This window comes from Papio anubis, chromosome 13 (genome assembly GCF_008728515.1).
Source record: "Papio anubis isolate 15944 chromosome 13, Panubis1.0, whole genome shotgun sequence".
Taxonomy (NCBI): domain Eukaryota; kingdom Metazoa; phylum Chordata; class Mammalia; order Primates; family Cercopithecidae; genus Papio; species Papio anubis.
In genome coordinates, this window is record NC_044988.1 from 63,457,147 (window position 1) to 63,481,333 (window position 24,187).

Sequence of the window (24,187 nt, forward strand, 5' to 3'; positions counted from 1 at the left end):
AGATTGGTGGTCTATGTATGACCAGAAAAGGGCAAAACAAGGTCTTTCTCTGTCTTCCTACTACCACCACTTTTAGCCCCTCTCCCAAGCCTCCTTTCATCTTTAATAACCCACTCTTTCTTTACTCCTCTCTTAGTTTTTTCTAGCTTTGTTCTCATCGTTTTTCCTCTGCTCCTCCTCCCACTCTATATTCCCTGTCACTTCATCCATCTGCCCCTGCTTCATCTCTCCTATTCTTTCTCTTTCTTGTTATGTCTCCACATTTCCTGTCTCCTCTGCAACTCTATTTTCCTTTCCAACTTTCAATTCTATTAAGTGTGCACAGCTAGGAACCCTCTGTCCTGGCCTTGAAAGAGAAACTAGCTGACAGTGAGTGCTGCATGGCTTCCTCTTTGCCTCTTACAGCAGGCCTAGCATAGAGGGGTAAGAGTAAGGACCCAGTACCATGCCTACTAGTGGGATTTGGAAAGCCAGTCCTATAGACCTGCTTGCAGTTTCCCTAAGAGGGTCTTTCTGATTTTGCCAGAATAGATTTTTAGCCTAGTTTGAGAACACCTTGTTTCCTCAGCACTTTATCTCTATAAACCCAGGAGTAGCATGTTGTGGTTTACCTTTCAGTCACAACTTTGATGTATAAAAATATAACTTTATTTCTCTATAACTGAACTCAGTTTAGCTTATAACCAAATGCATACCCCGTCTTAACTCTCTCCAATGAGAACCAAAAATTAATTTGCCAATTCACTGTAACCCAATTGCTTCTGGTTTAGAATTCAGTCTCTTTATGATAAATATCTGGACAATTTTGAATTCTGACAAATTCAGGATTCTCTCTGCCCCACTCCCAGTCCTACCCTTTACTCAGGGAGTAATCTCAACTGGAAGGAAGAGATTTATGTGAATCCTGGCATCAGGACATAGCCTCTATTTGTTTCCCTTCTATTTGGTCTTTAAATATTGGCCTCTTTCCTCAGCCACTATAGAAGCCTTTGTATGTCAGCCATGGTTGGAGGTAAGGTAGGAGTCTGCTTGAGAATACTCAGCTTTCCCTGCACGTACCCAGGCACATGGGATTCTGTAGCCCTGCGCATCATTTGAATTGTGTCCTCTGCAGCTTTTGATATGTTATTCTCATTCCCCCAGGTTTTTTGCTTTTGATATTTAAAACCAAGATTTTGCCTCTTTCTTCTCCCTGGATTCTTTTCCTGCCCTCTCTTCCCAGCTTCCCAGAGATAATCAACCTCTTGGCCTGGTTTTAAGGAAAGAAGGGCTTGGGATAGGAGAAAAGGAGAATTACAAAGAAGAGAACTATATTGTGTAATATTTCAAAATGTTAATCTTCTATATGCAGTTTGTTATAGGTCTATTTCCTGAACATTTTCTTGTGTGATTTTAGAAAAGGCATCAAAGTGACGATCGAGTCAACAACCTGCCTGTTCTGCTACTGGTGAATGGCAAGTAAGTTCTTCTAGGGAAGCTAGTTTAGGTAGAATCAGTCCTGAGAAAGGGTTGGGCTTAGTTCAGGACACTGAAAAGGACCTCAGACATAGAAATAATTTGTTTCTAGATCTAGCATGCCCTGAATTTGTCATGTCACCTCAGATAACTGTGTGGGCCTCATTTTTCTTTTCTATAAAATAGAAATAATATTCTCTACCTTAGAGGGTGCTTGTGAAAATAGAAATAAAATAATATATATTAAAGTAATCAATATTTTATGGTATTACTATGCAAGTGATATTGTTAGTGTGATAGTTAGCATGGAAACATCTGTCTTTAGAACATTAATGGATTCTGACATGGTTTTTGTCCATTCTACTATAGCCTTTGGTCAGGTCATCTTTTCTGTTAGCAATCCAAACAGAGTATTGAAGTTGGCCCCACTGCTGTAGTGTTTGGTCATAGCTATCTAAAGTGTTGCAGGAATGGAAAAAGGAAGGCATATTCCTATGTAAGGCAAAATATGAAGACTGTCCTAAGAGGTACAAAAAGTTACTATAGAAATTAATAAAAAATAAGCAATTATAACTGGTTAAAGGAATCAAGGAAGACCTTCTGGAAGCGGTGTGGTGTTTGTACTAGGCCTTAAGGGAAGGGGAAGAATTCGACAAGTAGAGACTGTGTGAAAGGAAAAGGGACCGGTGTGAGCAGAAGCATGATTGCAAGAAAGTGCAAACCTGAAGGAGTTCAGGATTGAAGTCCAGCCTTTATTATGGTGGCCTTATCGAACACGCAATAGCTGTAGTATTTATCATATAATTCTATCATCTCAAGAGCTTGGGCAGCTAATCCTGTTGTGTATTGTGTCTGCTGATTCTTACTCATGATGGATTGTTTCCTCAAGAGTTTTGACCTGTTGAAATGTCCCATAAGATACCACCAAAAAAATCAGTTGTAGTTAAAAAGAAAAGAAGGGAAATAGAAATAAAAAGAAAAGAAAAGACAAAACTGAATATATTAAGAATTGCTGACCAAAAGGATTTAGTCAAATCAACTCACTCAAGTAGCTTGAGCACTTGGGTTTTATAAGATTATTGAAGAATTTTTCATAGAGGGATTTTAAGGTGGGATTTAACAGACAAGACCCTGGTTAGACTCTGTAAGCTACCGAGTAACTGATTAGTTTAATATGCAGAGGTGAGGTTGGTTGTTGAAATAGTCTATGTTCCAGAAAACAGCTTTCTTTTTCTAGAACACATGGGTCTAAACAGAGCTGCTATTTTAAACGTTTGTCTGTTTTATAAGTTGTAATTTTTGTCATTTTTCATTTCTCAATAATTTTGTTTACAAACACATCGTTAGTAGAACCTTCTTTAAGGGAATTCTGTGTGGCTGGAGGTGAGGTTGTATCCCTTTATGAGGGTTTGTGTTTGTTTCTGCCAGTTGACTCAAGGGTATTACCTGCTGATACCTAATTTGAAAGAAGTATAAATTTGAGCCCCATCCAATATAAGGTTACAGATTTTCAGGGAAGAGTCCTCCACTCACTAACCCCCGCAACCCTCCAGACTAAGATAGACAAACTTTCTTGCCAGCGAGCCAATTTTTTTTTAGATCGCTCTTTCACTAGTAGTGTTGTCCTTCAAGGGTCCTGACTTTATGAGAAATTCTTAGTTTTAACTCACTGACTCTCAAAATCATAAGGCTTTATCTCTTGTCCCTCTGGTGGGAGAAACTGAAATTCAAATTATTAGATTATTAAAACTGGCAGTCCTTCCCCAACCCAGGGCAAGAACAGCTTCAGAACATGCTTACTGTTTTGGATTACAAGATTGAGTATTTTAAATCAGTAAGGAATGTCTTCACCTCTCCCAAATCTGGGACACATGATTGTTATAATGTCCAGGAACAAACTGGTAATAGTTTGGCAGCTCCTTATGTAAGAAATTATAAATTTTTATATCTCCAGGAGAAGCCAGAATGTGACAGCACTTGTTCCTCTTTATGTTTTACTGGTGACAACCATGGAAGATAGAATGCCAGAGTAACAGTGAATGTCAAGTCAAGACAAAATAAAACAAACACCCAGACGTCTGTCTCCAAGGCTTGTAGCTACTGCTCTACAGTACTGTCAGAAAAGTATTTAAAAGAAACAGTGGATTTATATAAAAGGACTTTTTTTGGAAAAGTTGGCCCTCCTCAAAGCAGCTGTCTTCTTAGGAAAGGTGTTCTAGGAATACCCATGCTTATGCGTAGCTGGCAAAGTGGTGATGTATGTCATGCCCTGAAGATAACAATCCTGCATTCAGAGACAAAACAGACAGTGTCCTGTAGACTCTTTTTCCCGCTCTTTGGGTGCTTGGTATAATATAACTGTTGCAAGGATATAGCTCATGTTTCCAAAATGCTTGTGGCAATATGTACATTCTTCTTAGGCTTTTCTCAGGGAGGAAGGATTTATGGACCCTGTTTATTTGGGGAAATTGAGGTTGAAAAAAAAAAAAGAGGAGGGCAGCAAACCACTATTATTGTAGAATCTGCTCATACTGCCAGGCTGCCTTTTATGGAAAGTAGGGATGTGAGGATCAAAGATAATCTAATTTTAACATAAGTAGATAAAGGCCAGGCGCAGTGGCTCACACCTGTAATCTCAGCACTTTGGGAGGCCGAGGCAGGCGGATCATGAGGTCAGGAGTTTGAGACCAGCCTGGCCAATATGGTGAAACCTCGTCTCTACTAAAAATACAAAAACTAGCCGGGCGTAGTGACCCAAGCCTGTAGTCCCAGTTATTCGGGAGGCTGAGGCAGAAGAATCGCTTGAACCTGGGAGGCGGAGGGTGCAGTGAGCCGAGATCATGCCACTGTACTCCAGCCTGGGAGACAGAGTGAGACTCTGTCTCAAAACAAAACAAAACAAAACAAAAGTAGATAAAATTGATGTGACCTTATGATAGAACACATTTAAGTTATCAAAAAGAATGAGCTACATCTTCTATAAATGCTCTCCAAGATGGACTGTTAAATGAAAAATGCAAAGTGCAGAAAATTATGTATCTGGTGTGTGGCTTTTAAATGTGATTTACATGTGTGTTATATGTGATTACATGGATTGATATTTTCTAGAAATAAATATAAAAATATTAACAGTGGCTATCCTTGGGGAGCAAAACTAAAGACTGGTAACAGAGAAGACTTTAATATTTTCCTTTTACACGCTTTACCATTGGAATTATTTTACTTTAAAAACCTTTTTTTTTTTTTTTTTTTTAAATATTTTTGAGGAAGGGCCTTGCTGTATTGTTCGGGTGGTCTTGAACTGCTGGCCTCAAGCAGTCCTCCCAACTCAGCCTCCCAAAGTGCTAGGATTACAGGAATGAGCCACCACACCTGGCTAAAAAAAAATAAAAATAAAAATAAAAATAAATGTATGTGCATGTATGTCTACAGATACTTTTGTAGGGCTTTAGAACCCTTGTAGCCTGAAGTCAAGAGAAATGGGTCCCACTCTTGATTGCAGCAAGGATGTATCACAGACCAGTTTGAGCCTTGTCTTTATTCCTTTCAGCCTTTTTTGGAGGTTGGGGAAATCATCTTGATTGTCAAAGCAGAGCTTTGGGGAAATTCTCAGAGCAGATATTCAAAGGTTATTTTCTTATAGGATGAAGGAGGACAAATGGATGAATGTTCAAGTGGGAGATATAATAAAACTAGAAAATAATCAACCTGTCACGGTGAGTACCTCTTTTGGCTGTGACTTGTTCTTTTTTGGATTGAGTGGGTAACCAGGGACTCTTGGAGCACTTCTGCTACCACTCCTTTTGATGACCTTCGTTGCCTCATTTTGCATCAGAAATCAATAGCTCTTGCAGTAAGAAGCTTGTCCTTGCCTATTTCTCACTTTAGTTACAGGGAAAGTGTGAGTAGCTTTGGGAGAGGGTATATGATAGCAGTGATAGATCCTAGACAAAGAAAGTAAATCAGTGTCTGTAAAATGCTTAGGGTGAACATCTGTTCCTAAGGTGACTGCTTTTGTCACACTATAATGTTAAGAGCCCACCTTCCTGCTTTCCTGACTTTCTTTGACTTTTCTGACCACAGGCAGATATACTATTACTCTCTAGCAGTGAGCCATATAGTCTGACATACATAGAGACAGCAGACCTGGATGGGTAAGTGTTCCCTGCTGACGCTCCATTAAGATGATTTAGCCAGCTTAGAGTGGTCTCTCACTGAGGGTTAGCATTAGGCAGGGAATTAATTTTATTCTCAGATGGAATATTGAATATATGAGCCAGAGAGCCTAGAAATATCCAGATAAGAGAAGATGGACACCACATCCTTGGGACCCTCAAGTCTAAGACTGAGCTCTTGACAGGAACAATTGAGCATTCACTGGGCACAGAATAGAGCAAATAAACCCCACATTCTCCATCTGTAAATTAGAGACACTCTGGCCATATTCTATAATGCTGAGTAGCGGGAAAGAGGATTACAGAACTGTAACATTTCAGAGTACAGTTTCAAAGTTTCCAAGGGAAAAATTTTGAATATAAAAGTATCTATTCACTGATAAAATACCATGTTCTATAAAGGATTTAAGGTAGAAATTTATTAACATCCAAAAGCTAAGGTCTTAAGAGGATAGAGCCATCTGCAGAAAGCTTGTCCTGGGAGTTTTGTATTGATCTTCATTCCTACAACTGTACTTCTTGATGCACACAATTTTTTGAAACAGGGATTCCATTTTTCTTTTTGTCTATGCATTCCAGCAAGCAGTTACTTAAGAGCCTGTCATGGGCCCCATAAATATTTATGAGGTGTGGAGTATGTTTCCTTGGAGGTATGTGCAAGTTTTTACCAGGATCTGCTCCTTATTCTTTTTTTAAAAATTTAATTTAATTTAAAAAATAGAGACAGGGTCTCACTGTGTTGTCCAGGCTGGCATTGAACTCCTGAGCTCAAGTGATCCTCCCACTTCTGCCTGCCAAAGTGCTAGGATCACAGGCATGAGCGACCATGCCTGGCCAAACTCCTTGTTGTTTGTTTATTTTGGTTTTTTTTTTTTTTTTTGAGACGGAGTCTCACTCTGTTGCCCAGGCTGGAGTACAGTGGCGCAATCTTGGCTCACTGCAAGCTCCACCTCCTGGGTTCACGCCATTCTCCTGCCTCAGCCTCCCAAGTAGCTGGGACTACAGGCGCCCGCCACCACACCCAGCTAATTTTTTGTATTTTTAGTAGAGATGGGGTTTCACCGTGTTAGCCAGGATGGTCTTGATCTCCTGTCTTCGTGATCCGCCCGTCCCGGCCTCCCAAAGTGCTGGGATTACAGGCATACTCCTTATTCTTGAAGGGAGCAGATACTATCTCCAGGTTATTTACAATGTTTCTTCAGCCTCTAGAGCACCTGACCAGCTAGATCTCATGAGTTAAGTAGTGGCAGTGTGTTGCAGGGAGTCAGAGGAAAGAGACGGGAGTGAATGGCTAACACTCAGCTTCCTTGAAGAGCCATCTCACCTCAATACTGAGAGAGGAGCAGTGGGAGTGACTTTTACAGCTCAGACTCAAAGCCCAGGCTTTACTGGTAACATCTATTTTCTAAAACGCCATGAAAAAGTAGGAGATACTGCACCTGTGCAACAGTTCTGTTTGTGTCCTGTACTCTGGTCACTTGTCTTTTACTCTAGTGAAACCAACCTGAAAGTGAAGCAGGCCATCTCAGTTACCAGTGACATGGAAGATCACCTGGAGCTTCTGTCTGCCTTTAATGGTGAGTTAGGAAATGGGTTTTCCTACCTAAATTTTCATCAGTAGAGGACTGGTTAAATAAAGTATGCTACATCCATAGTGATTTCTATACAACTTATTACAACAATATGCAAGTTGATATTTATTGAAAAATAAAAAATACAACATGTAATTAAAAGAAAAATACAATTTATAAAAGACTACATGCTGTATATAACATAAACCTGTTTTTGGAAACATGGGTATGTTTATGAGTACTTATATAGAAAAAACATAGAAGGATGTACTTCAAAAGGTAAATAGCACTTTTCTCAAGACACTGAATGAATTTTACTTCCTTCTTTACCATTTTAGTATTACTTAAACACTTACAAAGGGCATATTTACTTTACTAATCAGGAAAAGGTCAAGTTGTTTCCATTTTGAAAAAAATACTAGGTTCGCTTTAAGTCATTTTTTAGTTTCTTCAGATTCAGAGCTCATATGATCTGGCAGTACTGATGTCACCATCATGTGGGGTTTTCTCTCTGTCTGGATGATCCATGTCACATACAGAGTTATTCTTCTTTAGTGCTGAGAACCTTTGTCTGCCTTTCTTGAAGGAGCTGGTGAGAAATGCGCAGTAACTGAGAGAGGCTAGGAAAAAGATGTGTATGTATTTTGAAAGAAGGATTTTATTTCCTCCTTTCTATTAAGTCTTCTTCCATCCTTAGGAAAAGCCTGAGATTACAGATGCAGAACTCTTATACCTTCATTTTTCTGCAGGAGAAGTGAGATGTGAGGCTCCCAATAACAAACTGGACAGATTCTCAGGAATACTGACCTATAAAGGGAAAAACTACTTCCTGGACCATGACAAGCTGCTACTCCGAGGCTGCATCATCAGGAATACAGACTGGTGCTATGGCTTGGTGATCTACACTGGTACGTTTCCCTTGGCCCCCAGACTAAATTCCATTCATGGCTGAGCTATGGTACTTAGTTTTCAGGATATGGATATGACACTTGGATATATATCAGAACACTGTGGCTTTGAGATAGATAGGTGGGTGGGTGGGTGGATGGATGGATGGACGGACGGGAGATTTGTGGGAAAAAAACCTTGTTTCTGAGGGGAAAAAAAGTGACTTCTGTTTCCAAGCAATGAAATTCCAACATATCGGTTCTACCTTTGTTAGAGGAAAGCATTGCGTTCCAAAACCACAGGGCACTCATGAGTCTCTTTGACCAGATCTGGACACAGGAGAGGGTATACATACAGAGGAAGTACAATAGAATTACCACGTGAAGGGGGAGAGTATACATGTGAACTATTCCCATGAAGAGAGGATGGATACAATGCTTATTACAGAGAAAAATATAATGTAAAAAGTTCATGCCAGAGAAAAGTCACATATGGATCATTAATAGTGGCCCCTCTTGAGATGTCATTTAGAACCACAGTTCATTATATTTAGTAAGAGATTTACTTGGGTTATGATGTGGTTCAGGAAAATGGAGGAAGCCTCTGTGCTACCCCAGTCCCTCAGTGACAACAACCATAGTAGGAAATATCAAGAAAGATTTACCACAGTGAATATTATTCAACTCAGATTCCCAGAGCTCCCCTTCTAGAGCATCTACTCCTAGACATGAGTCTTCTACACTCCTTGCTTCTGTGAAAACTAATGAGACCAAATCCCTAGGGAGAAGCTTAAGAGTCTAGGGAGGCCCTGGTGGAACTTCTTTCATTGGTTCTTGATTTAGAGTGGCAATGACGAGGCTACCTAATTCCCAAACTCAAAAGACTTAAATTAGACTTATTTTCTTCACTGTATATACTTCAGCAACTACTCACACACAATTGCCACTCATAAAAAGTTCATTTTTCAGCAAAATGTTTTTCTTTCCTGAAAGCAATAACAGTGAGGCTGCCAACCAGCACAAATGTAGTTAAGTTTTCCCAAGGTTGGTTACATTGTAGTATCTTTGGGAAGCTCTGAGCAGAGACTAATGCCACCTAAAAGCATTTTAAGGTATTTGTATGGAATTGAGTTGCTGTTCCTGCTACATGATGTCCAAGTTCTATGATGATTTCTACCTTCTTCCTGAAGCCTGGGGCAAGTCAGTCTAAGGACCCTTAGAAGATATGGTACCTGTAGCTTCCAGGCTGTAAGCCAAACTTCTCATGTCTTGAAGCCCTTTGAGGAATGTTTAAGAGGAAAGAATGGCATAGCTTATGCTCTGCACTCCCACTGTTTGTCCACATATCAGAGATGTCCCAGCTCCCCATGTGTAAACATTGATGAAATTCCTTTATCTGTCCTTTATCAGAACACATGTTGGAATAATGGTCAGATGGCGAAAGGCCAGAAAAATTGCTGCTAACAGTTTCTTCTAAACCTCTTACATTTTCTCTGGAGCCATAGCTCAAGTTAGTAATTTCCAGCTCTAGTCCCATTGGCCATTAAAAGCTCCTTACTTCTGCGTACCATCTGCCCTGTCGTGAAGAAACATGGAATCTCTGTCTCTCAGCTCCAGAGGAGTCTCAGCTCCCCTGCTTCCACCTCAGAAGAAATCACTGCCATTGCCTTTTTGTTTCTTCCATTCCCAGTTAGAAACTTTCAATATAGCCTGAGCCAGCAGTGGGCTTCCTCAAAAGATGATGGGGATCTCTTTATCAGAAAATTCTTTCCCTAAGCTAAATAAACCAGATGGTGATAAGAGAGAAGCTTGCGACTCCTCTTCTAATTTAACTCATCCATGAAAGTTGAGACTGTCTGAGGAGCTACAAAGAGAGGGATCTGCATGAGTGTACTTTAAAGAAGTCATTGGAACTATCCTTAGAAAAAATTTTCTGTTTTTTGAGTTATTGAAAACTGTGAGCCCTTCTCTAGGACTTTATCCTCTAGCATTGGAAAGTGGTTAGGTTAGATTATCATAAAGATACAGTTCAACCAATTCCAAGCCTCTGAGTATGTTCAGTGATTCTAATATCTGATATCTTCCTGTTTTATTTAGGGCCAGACACCAAATTAATGCAGAACAGTGGAAAGTCCACTTTTAAACGAACACAGATAGACCATCTCATGAATGTCCTTGTACTCTGGGTAAGTTAAATACTTTTTTTTTCTTTGTTTCTTTACAAATAGACATACTTCCCTTCCTTTCACAGAAGAAATGGCATTTCCAGTTCAGAATTTAGCTGTTTGAAAGTCTCAAGTAGTCTTAGGATCCCAGAGATTAAGATCTGAGGCAGAAAAGAACAGACAAGTTACAAGAGAGTCTAGCTTATACATAACTCTGTTAGAAAGAATAGTCACAAAGTATTTAAAAAGATATTATGCTTTGATTAGTGGTACAAGAATGGATCAAGGACCCAGTTTAGAAATTAAGACGTATTTTTATTTTCTTATAATCAGTTTTATTCATGACCACTTTAATAAAACCTTACTTAGACTAATAAAACACCTAATTTAAACTGAAGATTTTCAAACTCTTTTCTTAGAGGAGTCTTAAGGTCTGTTGCAGTGGGAATAGGGGAGATCAAGTGGATATTATTCTAGCCTCCTCATTTTGAAGTTCTTGCTTTAAAAAGAACAACTTCATGTTTATCTATTTTATATAATTTCAGTTGTAAAAATAGAGGGTGTTCTATTAAGAAGTGAAATTTGAAAAGCACTACAATATATAACAATCAGCTTTGATAAGAGATGTTTAAGTTGAAGACTAATAAATAATTTCTGCTATCTGATATAAGCTGACTTTATTCTTCCTAGATATAGACAGATTAATTTCCTCTCTCAAACAGCTTCTTTGCATAGCTGAAGAGTTCCTGTAATGCCTACACTTGATCTCATAACTTTTCAATTTATTTTTACTGTATTGTTTAGACTCTGAAAACTCAAAAAATACCTTTTCTTTGTATATTCTTATCATTAATATTTGAATTATAAACTGCCTTTTCTTCTTTATTATGGGAAACATCCCAGATCCTTTTCAAAATCCTTTGGATCTAGCAAAAGGGATTTTAGAAAATTAGGAAGGTTCGTTCAGCTCAAAAACTAGTATTCATTATACTTCTCTTTCTACTATTGAGTAAGTAGTTTTCAGCAGTTGATCAAAGTTCCATTTCCTAGTTTCTTAATGAGGAAGACAATCATGGTCAAGAATTCAGGAAGGTAACATGGGCAAATATGCTTTTGACAACATTAGCAACATATATCATTAGACAGTAGGCTAGGTCATTTAGCCTAGGCTTGTCTTCAAAACAGGATGTCTTCAAATGGGTGTGATGGCCCACACCTGTAATCCCAGCAGGTTGGGAGGCCGAGACAGGAGGATTGTTCAAGCCCAGAAGTTTGAGAGCAGCCTGGGAAACAGCGAGACCCCATCTCTATAAAAAACAACAACAAAACACAAAAACACAGGTGGAACAAGATGGCTGAATAGAAGTCTTTATTAATCACACCCCCACACCCCCACAGAAACACCAAATTTAACAACTATCCACATATAAAAGTACCTTCATAAGAAACAAAAATGAGGTGAACAATCACAATACCTGGTTTTAACATCATATCACTGAAAAAAGCATTGAAGACAATCTTGAATTACTGATGCCACCATTCCCCCATCTCCTGGTGGCCATGCATGGTGCAAAGAACTTGTAAGCTTTGGGGAGGGAGAGCACAGCAATTGTGGAACCCTGCATTGAACTCAGTGCTGTTCTGTCATAGCAGAAAGCAAAACCAAGTTGAACTCCACTGACACCCACCCATAGAGGGAGCATTTAGACCAACCCTAGCCAGAAGGGAATCGCCCATCCCAGCAGTCAGAACTTCAGTTTTGTCAAGCCTTACCACCTTGGGCGAAAGTGCTCTGGGGTCCTAAATAAGCTTGAAGGCAGTCTAGGCCACAAAGACTACCATTCCTAGGCAAGCCATAATACTTTACTGAACTCAGAGCCAGTAGACATGGGGTGGGGGGGCAGGTGCACACAACCTAGTGAAACACCAGCCAGAGCAGAGAAGGTAATGTTAATGCTACCACTCCCACAACCCCAGGCAGCACAGCTTACAGTAACAAAAGTGACTCCTTTCTTCTGCATGAGGAGATGGAAGAGTAAAGAGGCCTTTGTCTTGCAAATTGGAGACCAGGTCAACCACAGTACCATAGGGCAGTGGACAGAGTCATGAGGCCCCTATTCTAGGCCCTAGCTCCCAGACAGCATATCTAGATATACCCTGGACCAGAAGGGAACCTGCTGTCTTGAAGGGAAGGACCCAGTCCTGGCAGGGTCATCACCTGCTGACTAAAGAGCCCTTGGGCCCTGAAGGACCAGCAGCAGTACCCAGGTAGTACATTATGAGCCTTGGGTGAGACTGTAGGGTGGCAGCATCTAGATGTGCTGGCTTCAGGTGAAACCCAGCACATTCCCAGCCATGGTGACTATGGTGAGAGACTTCTGCTTGGGAAAAGCATAGGGAACGGTAAAAAGGACTTTGTCTTACAGCTTAGGTACCAGCTCAGCCACAGTGGGGTAGAACAGCACGTGGGCCCTTGGTGCCCCTGATTCCAGCCTTGGCTCTTGGATGGCATTTCTGGACCTGCCTTGAGCCAGAGGGTAGCCCACTTCCCTGAAGGGTGAGTCCCAAGACTGACAGTATTCAACACAAGCTGACTAAGCCCTTGGGCCTTAAGTGAACATTGGCAGTAGCTTGGCAGTACCCTCCATAGGTCTTTGATGGTGGCCATGGGGACTGGCTTCTCTGCCTGTGGAAATGGGAGGGAAGAGTGGGAAGGACTTTGTCTCATGGTTTGAGGGTCAGGTCAGCCATAGTAGGATAGAATACCAGGTAGACTTCTAAGGTTTTTGACTTCAGTCCCTGGCTCCCAGACTGCATCTCTGGACATGCTGGGGGCTGAGGAAATTCACAGCACTAAAGGAAAGGACATAAGCCTGGCTGGCTTCACCATCTGCTGATTGTGGAACCCTGGGGCTTGAAGTGAACATAGGCAGTAGCCAGGTAGTGGTCACAGCAGGCCTTGGGTGAGACTCAGTGCTGTGCTGACTTCAGGTGTGACTCCAGCACAGTCCCAGTGGTAGTAGCCTCAGAGTTGCTTGTGGCATTCCACACCCAGCTCTAGGTGGCTTGGCACAGGGATAGACTAAATCTGTTAGAGAGAAAAGAAAGAGAACAAGAGTTTCTGCCTGGTAATCCAGAGAATTCTTCCAGATTTATTCAAGACCACCAAGGTGATACTTCTATCAGTCTCCAAGAACTGCAGCATTACTGGGTTTTGGGTGCCCTGTAATGCAGATATGGCTTAGATCACAACACCCAAGTCCTTTCAAATACCTGTAAAGCCTTCCCAAGAAAGGTAAAAAGAAGACCAGACTACAGAGACTATAAAAACAATTAATATCTATCTATTCAATGCCCAGACACCAACAAGCATCCACAAGCATCAAGACCATTCAGGAAAACATGACCTCACCAAACAAACTAAATAAGGCACCAGGGACCAATCATGGAGAAACAGATATGTCACCTTTCAGACAGATAATTCAAAATAGCTGTTCTGAGGAAACGCAAAGAAATTCAAGATAACACAAAGAAGGAATTCAGAATTATATCACATAAATTTAACAAAGAGGCTGAAATAGTTAAAAAGAAACAGAAATTCTAGAGTTGAAAAATACAATTGACATATTGAAGAATGCATCAGAGTGTTTTAATAGTAGAATTGATCGAGCAGAAGAAAGAATTAGTGAGCTTGAAGACAGGCTATTTGAAGATAAACAGAGAAGATAAAAGAAAAAAAAATGAAGCCCTCATACAAGATCTAGATAATAGCCTTAAAAGGGCAAATCTGGCTGGGTGCAGTGGCTCATGCCTGTAATCCTAGCACTTTGGCAGGCTGAGGTGGGCAGATCACGAGGTCAAGAGCTCAAGACCGTCCTGGCTAACACGGTGAAACCCCGTCTCTACTAAAAATACAAAAAATTAGCTGGGCGTGGTGGCAGGCGCCTGCAGTCCCAGCTACTTGGGAGGCTGAGACAGGAGAATGGCATGAACCTGGGAGGCGGAGCTTGCAGTGAGCAGAGGTTGCACCACTGCACGCCAGCCTGGGTGACAGAGCGAGACTCCATCTCAAAAAAAAAAAAAAAAAAAAAGGACAAATCTAAGAGGTTTTGGCCTTAAACAGGAGATACAGAAAGAGATATGGGTAGAAAGTTTATTCAAAGGGATAACAGGAAACTTCCCAAACATAGAATATATTAATATCCGAGTATAAGAAGGTTATAGAACACCAAGCAAATTTAACCCAAAAAAGACTACCTCAGGCATTTAATAATCAAACTCCCAAAGGTCAAGGATAAACAAAGGATTCTAAAAGCAGCAAGAGAAAAGCACCAGATAACATACAATGGAGCTCCAATACTCCTGGCAGCTGACTTTTGAGTGGAAACATTACAGCTCAGGAGTGTTATATATAAAGTTTCAGTACTACAAAAGAAATAGCACTCGAATATAAAATTTTCTTTTTGATTCTCAGCAAGGCAAGTTACTTCTATATAGAAGGGTGCGCCCTTACAGATGGAACAATGGTGAGCGCACACTTGGACAAGGGAGGGGAAGGGGTTCTTATCCCTGGCTCACGTGGCCCTTGCTGCTGTGTTGTTCCCCTATTGGCTAGGGTTAGACCGCACAGGCTAAACTAATTCTGATTGCCTAATTTAAAGAGAATGTTGGGGTGAGTGCTTTGGCAGGAGTCAGGGCAGAGCAGGTAACAGGAAATTGGAATGAGTTAGGGTGGAGTAGGTGATTGGAATGTAGGGTGGAACAGGTGATCAGAATGAGTCAGGGTGGAGTAGGTAATCGAAAAAGTTTGCTTAACGAGGAAGTTTAAAAGTAGAAGGCAAAGAATGAACATATGAACATATTAATTCTTTGAAAAGAAATTTAGAACTCATATCTAATAATCCCTCCCCTTGTATTTCCTTACAACTTTCTTTTCAAACTTTTTTTTAAAACATGTCTTGGCTTAGTTGTTTCGCTTGATTTTGTAAAAGAAGAAGCTTTCTCTGGATAAGGTGGAGGATAGTAAAGGGAGGTTTTAGTAAGTGCCATTTTTATGAGCCTCTGCATCTACTTATGGATGCATGGTATGACACAGCACCTGACAAGAATAAATACACCTATTACGGCTGCGAAGGAGGTATTGAGGCTATTATTCCTTTCCATTTGCCGAACATTTTTTTTAGCCATCCTGTAAAGGGGTCATTTACCCCTGAGTTGCTGGCTAACTCATTGGATAGAGCAGTCAGACCTTGCAATGCTTTTGTTATACTTTTATTAGGGGTGGTGTTTGGGGTGAACCTGTAACATTGAGTTTTAATCATGACGCAAACAACTCCTCTCTCTGCTAATACCATGTCTAAGGCTATCCTATTTTCCCAAGCCATCTGGCTAGTAACCCCTAATTGCTCAGCTATTCCTTTATTTTTTTTATTTTTTTTTTTTTTGAGACGGAGTCTCGCTCTGTCACCCAGGCTGGAGTGCAGTGGCCAGATCTCAGCTCACTGCAAGCGCCGCCTCCCGGGTTTACGCCATTCTCCTGCCTCAGCCTCCTGAGTAGCTGGGACTACAGGCGCCTGCCACCTCGCCCGGCTAAGTTTTTGTATTTTTAGTAGAGACGGGGTTTCACTGGGTTAGCCAGAATGGTCTCGATCTCCTGACCTCATGATCCGCCCGTCTCGGCCTCCCAAAGTGCTGGGATTACAGGCTTGAGCCACCGCGCCCGGCCATCAGCTATTCCTTTAACAGCATCTCTAGTGTAGTTAATAAATCGCTGTTGATTGTAATAGACATAGTTTAGCCAATCTACATTTTTATTAATTGTCACCCACCAAAATATTGACTCAAATCCTGCAGCTATTTGATTTTGGGCTTTAAGTTGATCTGGTATTCCCTGTGGGACTTTAATTGTGTCTAAATAGACGTAAGAGTTGAAAGACCTATAATGGGCTTCTCTAGCTTTACAATATCTTATTTTTCCTTTCTCTGGTTAATGAAATGCCAGGGTGAAAGGGATAGCCAATTGGACTAAAGCCCAAGTGCCACTCCAGTTATTTGGCAGAATGTCCAGTAAAGGTCCATCACAATACCACCACACATCTGCTTGGGGATGAACAAGGGCTGACTGATAAGCTCTTTTTTTTTTTTTTTTTTTTTGAGACAGAGTCTCGCTCTGTCACCCAGCTGGATAAGCTCTTGAAAATTCTGAAGCTCATTGCATCCCTTCAGGTCTCCAAGGAACGCTAAGTTTCCTTCCTGTCGTGAGAGACAGGAAGTGAACTTAGTGTTAGGAAATGGAAGCTGGATGGCCTTTGGGGGCTGACCTGCAAGGTTCCGGATTTCGGGATATAGCAGAGTGAGAGCTTGGCATGACTTGTTACCCCAGGCTGTAGAATCTTGGAAAAAAGCTACTATGCAGCCCACGCCTGGTTGACTGGAGGACCAAGTGCAAAGGGGACAATCTGGGCCTCTGGCCTGCTGTGCACACAAGCATAACAATTGCTTTTGTTTAATGTGCCGACAGAATATTTGATCCATTTCAACCAGGCATTTACATCTTGGTATCCTGTCTCAATTGCCAAAGTTTATTTTAAGTCTTTAACTTTTTTTTTTTTTTTTTGACGGAGTCTCGCTCTGCCGCCCAGGCTGGAGTGCAGTGGCCGGATCTCAGCTTACTGCAAGCTCCGCCTCCCGGGTTCACGCCATTCTCCTGCCTCAGCCTCCCGAGTAGTTGGGACTACAGGCGCCCGCCACCGCGCCCGGCTAGTTTTTTGTATTTTTTAGTAGAGACGGGGTTTCACCGTGTTAGCCAGGATGGTCTCGATCTCCTGACCTCGTGATCCGTCCGTCTCGGCCTCCCAAAGTGCTGGGATTACAGGCTTGAGCCACCGCGCCCGGCCTTAAGTCTTTAACTTCTACCATCACTCTCTTGGCCTTGTCGTTAGATGGAGGAGGATCAATGGTTCCGATGTGAGAGGTTTTGGAAAAAGGCTTAGAGGCAGGTGCAGGCGGCAGGGGATCAAAGAAATGCATTTTAAAGAATCCAATAGGGTCTCTCCCTGAAACCTCAGCACCCATACCATAAAACCGGCTTAAAGAAGGGAACCAGCTTAGAAAAGGGGAGAACTTTGGGGGCTTGAAATAATAGCCTGTAGAGGGTTGCACTGGTTTAGCTGACAGGGGGGCTGTCCCTTTAGTAAAATGAATGTATGGTTTTAGGAAATTGCAAAAATGGGTTGGGGCAGTCTATCCTTGCTCTTTAGTGGTCCACAGAACGTTAAATCAACTACGCATAAAAGTTATACATTGGGGGGCAAGACTCCTGATTGACACTGGGGTCTTTATTGAAATCTCCCCAGATTAAATGGTCCCAATTTACTAATGCCCATTCTGAGGAGAGTCAGGAGAGACAGAGGTACTTTTCTGTCTTTGACTTGGCAAGTCCCCACAGGGTATAACAAGGCAATCTTTAAATGCAATAGTTTGAGGCAAAATTGACTTGGTTATGTTAATAACTAGATGGTCAGCAATAGAGCGAGGAAAGAATAAAAGGAATAGAATAGATAAAAGAGTTAAATTTTTCTTAGCTTTAGTTTGGTAGGGTTTTCCCCTGGGATTGTGGTCCACGACTCTTGGGGGGGATGGCGCTTTGACTCGTGTGTGATGAGTCCATCCCTTTTTCGCTGTACGAACAATAGTCTCAGTAGTTAGCAGCACAAGGTAGGGTCCTTCCTAGGCTGGCTCGAGTTTTCCTTCTTTCCACCTTTTGATGAGAATGTGATCTTCAGGCTGGTGCTGGTTTACTGGAAATTCTAGGGATGGTACCTGTGCTAAAAGTCTTTTAGTTTTGAGGGAAAGGAAAAGTAGAAGATAAACCAAGTATATAATTTCTAAGAAATTGACCTTTTGTTTTAAATGTGGGGACATCAGCAGTGGACTTTATAGTCTTTGGTGCCCTTCTTACTGAGAAATTTCCTTTAGCACCTATTTTTATTAGTTTTTAGACCAAAGAAAGCCAAACACCGTTTTGTATTTAATAATGCTTCCTGTATGATTTTTATACCAGATAAGCTAAATTTCACCTTTATATTAGTGGGTTGTTAATGTTAAACTTAATTTTAATACAACCTTGTAGACATATTTATCCAATTTTTAATGTCTGAACATAAGGTAAGATTTTTATAGACTCTTTTTAACCTTTTTTATAGTTTTTGTTAAAGCGCAGGTTAGTGCTTTAAGAAAAACTTGTTGTGCTTTTATTTTAATGTTCAGTTCACAGAAAAACTGTATACCTCTTTAACTTTAGCTAATATGTTTACATACAGAATTTCCTTTACAATTAACATTTTAAAACTTGCTTAGACCTTTAAAACAAAAAAATGTATTTTTAACCTTTTAATGTAGTAAAAATTCACATTCTTATGCCTCCTTATAATCTTTTTTACCAAAAGTATATTTTACTTTCCTTACACACTTTGCACATATACTGTTTCTTCAATAGTTTTATATTTAGGAGGCCTAATTACTTTTAAATTATACAACATCTCTTGCATAAATTTCCTTTTATAACCTTTTTTTTCCCCACGACTTTCACAGATAATTCTTTGACATGCCTCAACTTTCTGACTTGTTGTAAATATCCTTTTTTTAAAAAAACAATTAGTTAATTTATTTTAGGACAAGAATTTACCATATAACATTCTTTTTACATAAACTCTCCCCCCTCCTTTTTTTCTTTTTTCTTTAATTTTCCTAAAGATGATAACCATTCTTTTCTAAAGTGAACTTCCTTCATGTCTGTGGACTAGACTGCCTAAGGCCACAAGATTAGAAGTTAGGATAATACATATTACACTGTTAACTTTTAGCAAACTTTACTTTTGTTGAAAACCTTCTAAGTTTGGGATTTCAATTCTCCTTTGCTGTTAATAAGACCTTGTTTAGTCTAAATTAACTTAGAATTGGTATAGATGGTTCCTTCCTGGTTCTGGGAGTACTATAAGGCTTGGCTGAGTGCAAACAACTTGCAGGTTTGAGCAGACCAGTTATCAGGCAATTTTCCTAACTCTGCTTCTACAAGAGTTTCCCTGTCAATTACTGAATACCCACTGTGGTTTGTTTCCCCCCTCCCCAATCACTCGGGGGGAACCATTTATAGTACCGTCCTGAAGGGAGTTCCTCCTAGGTTTGGTCAGACCTTTGTATGGTAATTAAGATTTAAATCCCCGGTTAGGAAACCTACTGGGTTAAGGGAATTTTCAGTGGTTAATGATAAATCATCTTTTTCTAACAGAATAACCCTATACTTTAAGATTTTTGAGTTAGTAAGCTACCTTTTTGCTTTTTGACAGGATAGTTCTGAACTGGTGAGGTGTGCTCACAATGAGGTTTCCTCTAAAAGTTCTTTTTCTGGTTTCTTCTGTTAGCAGAGGAGTTGCCGCTACAGACTAAATGCATTTGGGCCACCCACTGGTTACTGGGTTACGGATTTTTGATAGAAAGGCTACAGGTTGTCAGTGGCCTCAGTGCTTTTGGGCTACACCCTTGTTTACGCTGACAACGAGGTGGTATTGGAGTGTTATAGGGTCAAGGAGAAGACCTTCAATTATCAACTACAGGTTTTAAATTTACCTTGGCTTTTAAGGGAATAGGTGTCATGCGCGTCTGTGTGAAGAGACCACCAAACAGGCTTTGTGTGAGCAATAAAGTTTTTTAATCACCTGGGTGCAGGCGGGCTGAGTCCGAAAAGAGTGTCAGTGAAGGGAGATAAGTGTGGGGCCGTTTATAGGATTTGGGTAGGTAAAGGAAAATTCCAGTCAAAGGGGGCTTGTTCTCTGGCGGGCAGGAGTGGGGGTCACAAGGTGCTCAGTGGGGGAGCTTTCTGAGCCAGGCACAAGATAATGTCATCGCTTAAGGCAAGGACCAGCCATTTTCACTTCTTTTGTGGTGGAATGTCATCAGTTAAGGCGGGGCAGGGCATTTTCACTTCTTTTGTGATTCTTCAGTTACTTCAGGCCATCTAGGCGTGTATATATATACGTGCAAGTCACAGGGGATGCGATGGCTGGGCTTGGGCTCAGAGGCCTGACAATAGGTACACTGTTTTTTCTTTACTACTTCTATTTTTCTCTTTCTTTCTCTCTCTTTGACTCCCTCCTTTGTCTCTCTGCCTCTTCCCCCGGCCCTGCCTCTCTTTCCCCTCTGTCTGCCTCTTTCCCCTCTCTGTCTCTCTCTGCCTCTCTTCCCCCCGCCCACCTCTTTCCCTCTCTCTCTCTCCCCCTCTGCCTCTTTCCCTCTCTCTCTCTCTCTCTCTGCCTCTCTTTCCCTCTCACCTCTCTGTCTATCTCTCTCTCTTCCCCTAGGGTAGGGACCTGCAGGAGTGGAGCTGCTCTCTCTTTCCCCAAGAAAAAAGGAAAGGGCGGTAGCGGCGGGGGCCGGGGGCAGGATGGGGGTGTTGTGTCAGATTCAACCCTTGAAATTAGCAGAAGGCTCAACCCCTCAACACCAGGGATGTCTCACCTTGCCTGTCCTGGAAGGCTCAACCCGTCAAACCAGGGGGTGTCTTGCCTGTCCTGGAAGGCTCAACCCCTCAAACCAGGGGGCATCTTGCCTTGCTTGCCCGGGAAGGCTCAACCCCTCAAACCAGGGGGTGTCTTGCCTGTCTTGGAAGGTTGACCTGTTTCTCCCCTTTTCCCCCTCTGAAGGTCCTTTGCACACTTCCTACTCGTGCTTTTCTCTCGCCACTCCCCCAAGGTAGAATCAGGACCTTCTTAGTGTTGGCATGCCAGTGTAAATCCTACAGCAGGATCCGCCCTAAGCCATATGAGGTAGCTACGGAACCACAGAGAGGACCCACTCACTTCTTCCAGCAGTAGGACTTGTCACTGTTTCATGTGTCCGTGTGAAGAGTCCACCAACAGGCTTTGTGTGAGCAACATGGCTGTTTATTTCACCTGGGTGCAGGCAGGCTGAGTCCAAAAAAGGAGTCAGCAAAGGGTGGTGGGATTATCATTAGTTCTTACAGGTTTTGGGATAGGCGATGGATCTCACAAAGTACATTCTCAAGGGTGGAGAGAATTACAAAGAAACTTCTTAAGGGTGGGGGAGATTATAAAGAACATTGATCAGTTAGGGTGCGGCAGAAACAAATCACAATGGTGGAATGTCATCAGTTAAGCTATTTTCACTTCTGTGGATCTTCAGTTGCTTCAGGCCATGTGGATGTATACGTGCAAGTAACTGGGGATATGATGGCTTAGCTTGGGCTCAGAGGCCTGACAGTTACCATCCACACGAACAACACCGCAAGCAGGGTTGTTGGTGATCATTCACGCGCATACACATTTAGCCCTCCAGAATTTGACCACCAAGGAAGTACTTTACTGGCTCCCGTGACATCTCCTTCCTTGGTCTGTGCACAAAGTCATTGCTGCAGTATGTGAGGATCCTTTAAGCTAGGTTGCTGGCCAGTACCCCCCGCACCCCCCGTGTTGCTGAGAGCTCAGGTTATTCCTCACACTGGGTGGGTCTAGATTTCTCACCCCTGAGGCCGCCACAATAGGGCAGGGTGCACCTCCTCACGAGAGAGAACCAGAGACCATCCCGGAGGGGAATGTAATCCCGGATGAGTCCCCCAAATTGTTATATATAAAGTTTCGGTGCCACAAAAGAAATAGCACTCGAATATAAAATTTTCTTTTTAATTCTCAGCAAGGCAAGTTACTTCTATATGGAAGGGTGCACCCTTACAGATGGAACAATGGTGAGCTCACACTTGGACAAGGGAGGGAAAAGGGTTCTTATCCCTGGCGCACGTGGTCCCTGCTGCTGTGTCATTCCCCTATTGGCTAGGGTTAGACCACATAGGCTAAACTAATTCCGAATGGCTAATTTAAAAAGAATGATGGGGTGAGTGCTTTGGCAGGAGTCAGGGCAGAGCAGGTAGCAGGTAATTGGAATGAGTTAGGGTGGAACAGGTGATCAGAATGAGTCAGGGTAGAGTAGGTAATTGGAATGAGTCAGGGTGGAGTAGGTAATCGAAAAAGGTTGCTTTACGAGGAAGTTAAGTTTAAAAGTAGAAGGGAAAGAACTGAACATACTGACATATTAATTCTTTGAAAAGAAATTTAGAACTCATATCTAACAGGAAAGAGTGGCATGACATATTTAAAATGCTGAAGGGGAAAAACTTTACCTAGACTAGTATATCTAGTGAAAATATCTTTCAAACATGAAGGAAAAAGAAAGACTTTTCCAGACAAACAAAAGTTGAGCAGTTTCATTAACATCATACTTGTCCTACAAAAAAATGCTGAAGAGAGTCCTTCAACTAGAAAGAAAAGGACGTTGAGCAATAAGAAATCAGCCACCATGCCTGGCTTCATTATAGTTTTGATTTGCATTTCTCTGATGATCAATGATGTTGAGCACCTTGTCATATGCCTGTTTGCCATCTGTATGTCTTCTTTTGAGAAATATCTATTCAGATCTTTTGTCCATTGTTAAATTGGACTATCAGGTTTTTTCCTATAGAGTTATTTGAGCTTCTTATAATCCCAGCATACAGGCAACCAAAGCAAAAATTGACAAAATGGTATCACATTAAGTTTAAAATCTTCTGCACAGCAAAAGAAACAATTAGCAAAGTGAAGAGACAACCTGCAGAATGGGAGAAAATATCTGCAAACTGTCCGTCTGACAAAGGATTAATAACCAGTCCCAAACAAAAGAACTGCTTTTGAAATAAATTTAACAACCTACCTGCAGAGAACTAAGGCTTGTAAATGTGAGTGTCAGCCCTTAGAGTAAAACCCACTTAATTTAAAATTTGGGGGGCTTGAGTTTGCCTGCAAGTTTCTTGTACACCCTAGGGTGAAATTTGTTAAACAACATATTCTTTCTACCTACACAGAACTCATGGTTTCCCATTCAGAGGAGTGGCCTGTTAGGAAAACAAAATTAACCAAAAGAAATGAAATCTACTCCAGCAACCTATAATAATCAAACTATTATTTTACTTATATTTTTAAGCGGACTAGAGGGAAACAAGTAGCATAAAAAGGTGGATGAGGATGAACAAATAGAATAACTGACTCTGGAAGCTGGGTGTGGTTCCCAGCTACTTAGGAGGCTGAGGCAAGAAGATCACTTGAGCCATGAGTTCAAGGCTATAGTGCACCATTACTGCACCTGAGAATAGCCACTGCACTCTACCCTTGGCAACATAGCAATATCCCATCTTAAAAAAAAAATACCTGAACCTAGAATAAACAATTATATTTCAGGGAAGAGAAAAGAAAAGAACTTTAAAACATTTTTATGACTATTCTCAGAGAAAAGAAGCAATTACATATATAAAGTAAGAATAGGTTGCTTTAAAAGGGGGAAAGAAGAAAAACATCTAAGAACAACAACAGAATAGAATTTGGGGGAGCAAAAATGGGATTGCTATTTTTTTTTTAAAACCCATTAAAGGATTAAAGTCTCTCCTGGACCATAAAACAAAAAGACACAGAGATAGAAAATATGAGAGAAATAATTTGTTTTTAAACAGAGGGTCAAACTAGAAAGATTTAGTTATAAAGAGAAATCCCTTTAAAATTCTCATAGAGATAAAAATAAGATATTAACAAAAATTAGACTTAGATTGGTATCAGATTTCTCAAAAGCACCTTTGGGTCCTAGAAACCAGTAGGGTCATACCTTCAAAGTGCTTAGTGAAACATATTTTGACCTAGAAATCTGTACCCGGAAAAACTACAAGTCAAGTAAGAGAGCAAACTTGTTCCTACCCTAGGACCTTTACCCTTGCTGGCAATGTCTGCCCCCAAGTCTTTGCATGGCTTGCTTCTTTTTCATCATTTAATGCTACCTTTTCAGATAAAAGGGCTCTAACACCCCCACCAAGACCCTCTATTCTATTAACCTGTTTTATTTTC

At 41.2% G+C, this 24,187-nt stretch overlaps 1 protein-coding gene across 6 annotated transcripts in view; it reads left to right on the forward strand.

The window, feature by feature from the left end:
* Positions 1–24,187, forward strand: part of LOC101001603 (phospholipid-transporting ATPase FetA-like) — a 111,681-nt gene that overhangs the window by 42,327 nt on the left and 45,167 nt on the right. For all 6 annotated transcript variants that reach the window (XM_009188560.2, XM_009188565.2, XM_009188563.2 and 3 more), the window contains 6 exons: positions 1,397–1,458; positions 5,099–5,171; positions 5,539–5,609; positions 7,125–7,207; positions 7,951–8,109; positions 10,186–10,274. In XM_009188560.2, coding sequence (XP_009186824.1) covers positions 1,397–1,458; positions 5,099–5,171; positions 5,539–5,609; positions 7,125–7,207; positions 7,951–8,109; positions 10,186–10,274 — 537 coding nt within the window. The remainder of the gene's footprint in view (positions 1–1,396; positions 1,459–5,098; positions 5,172–5,538; positions 5,610–7,124; positions 7,208–7,950; positions 8,110–10,185; positions 10,275–24,187) is intronic.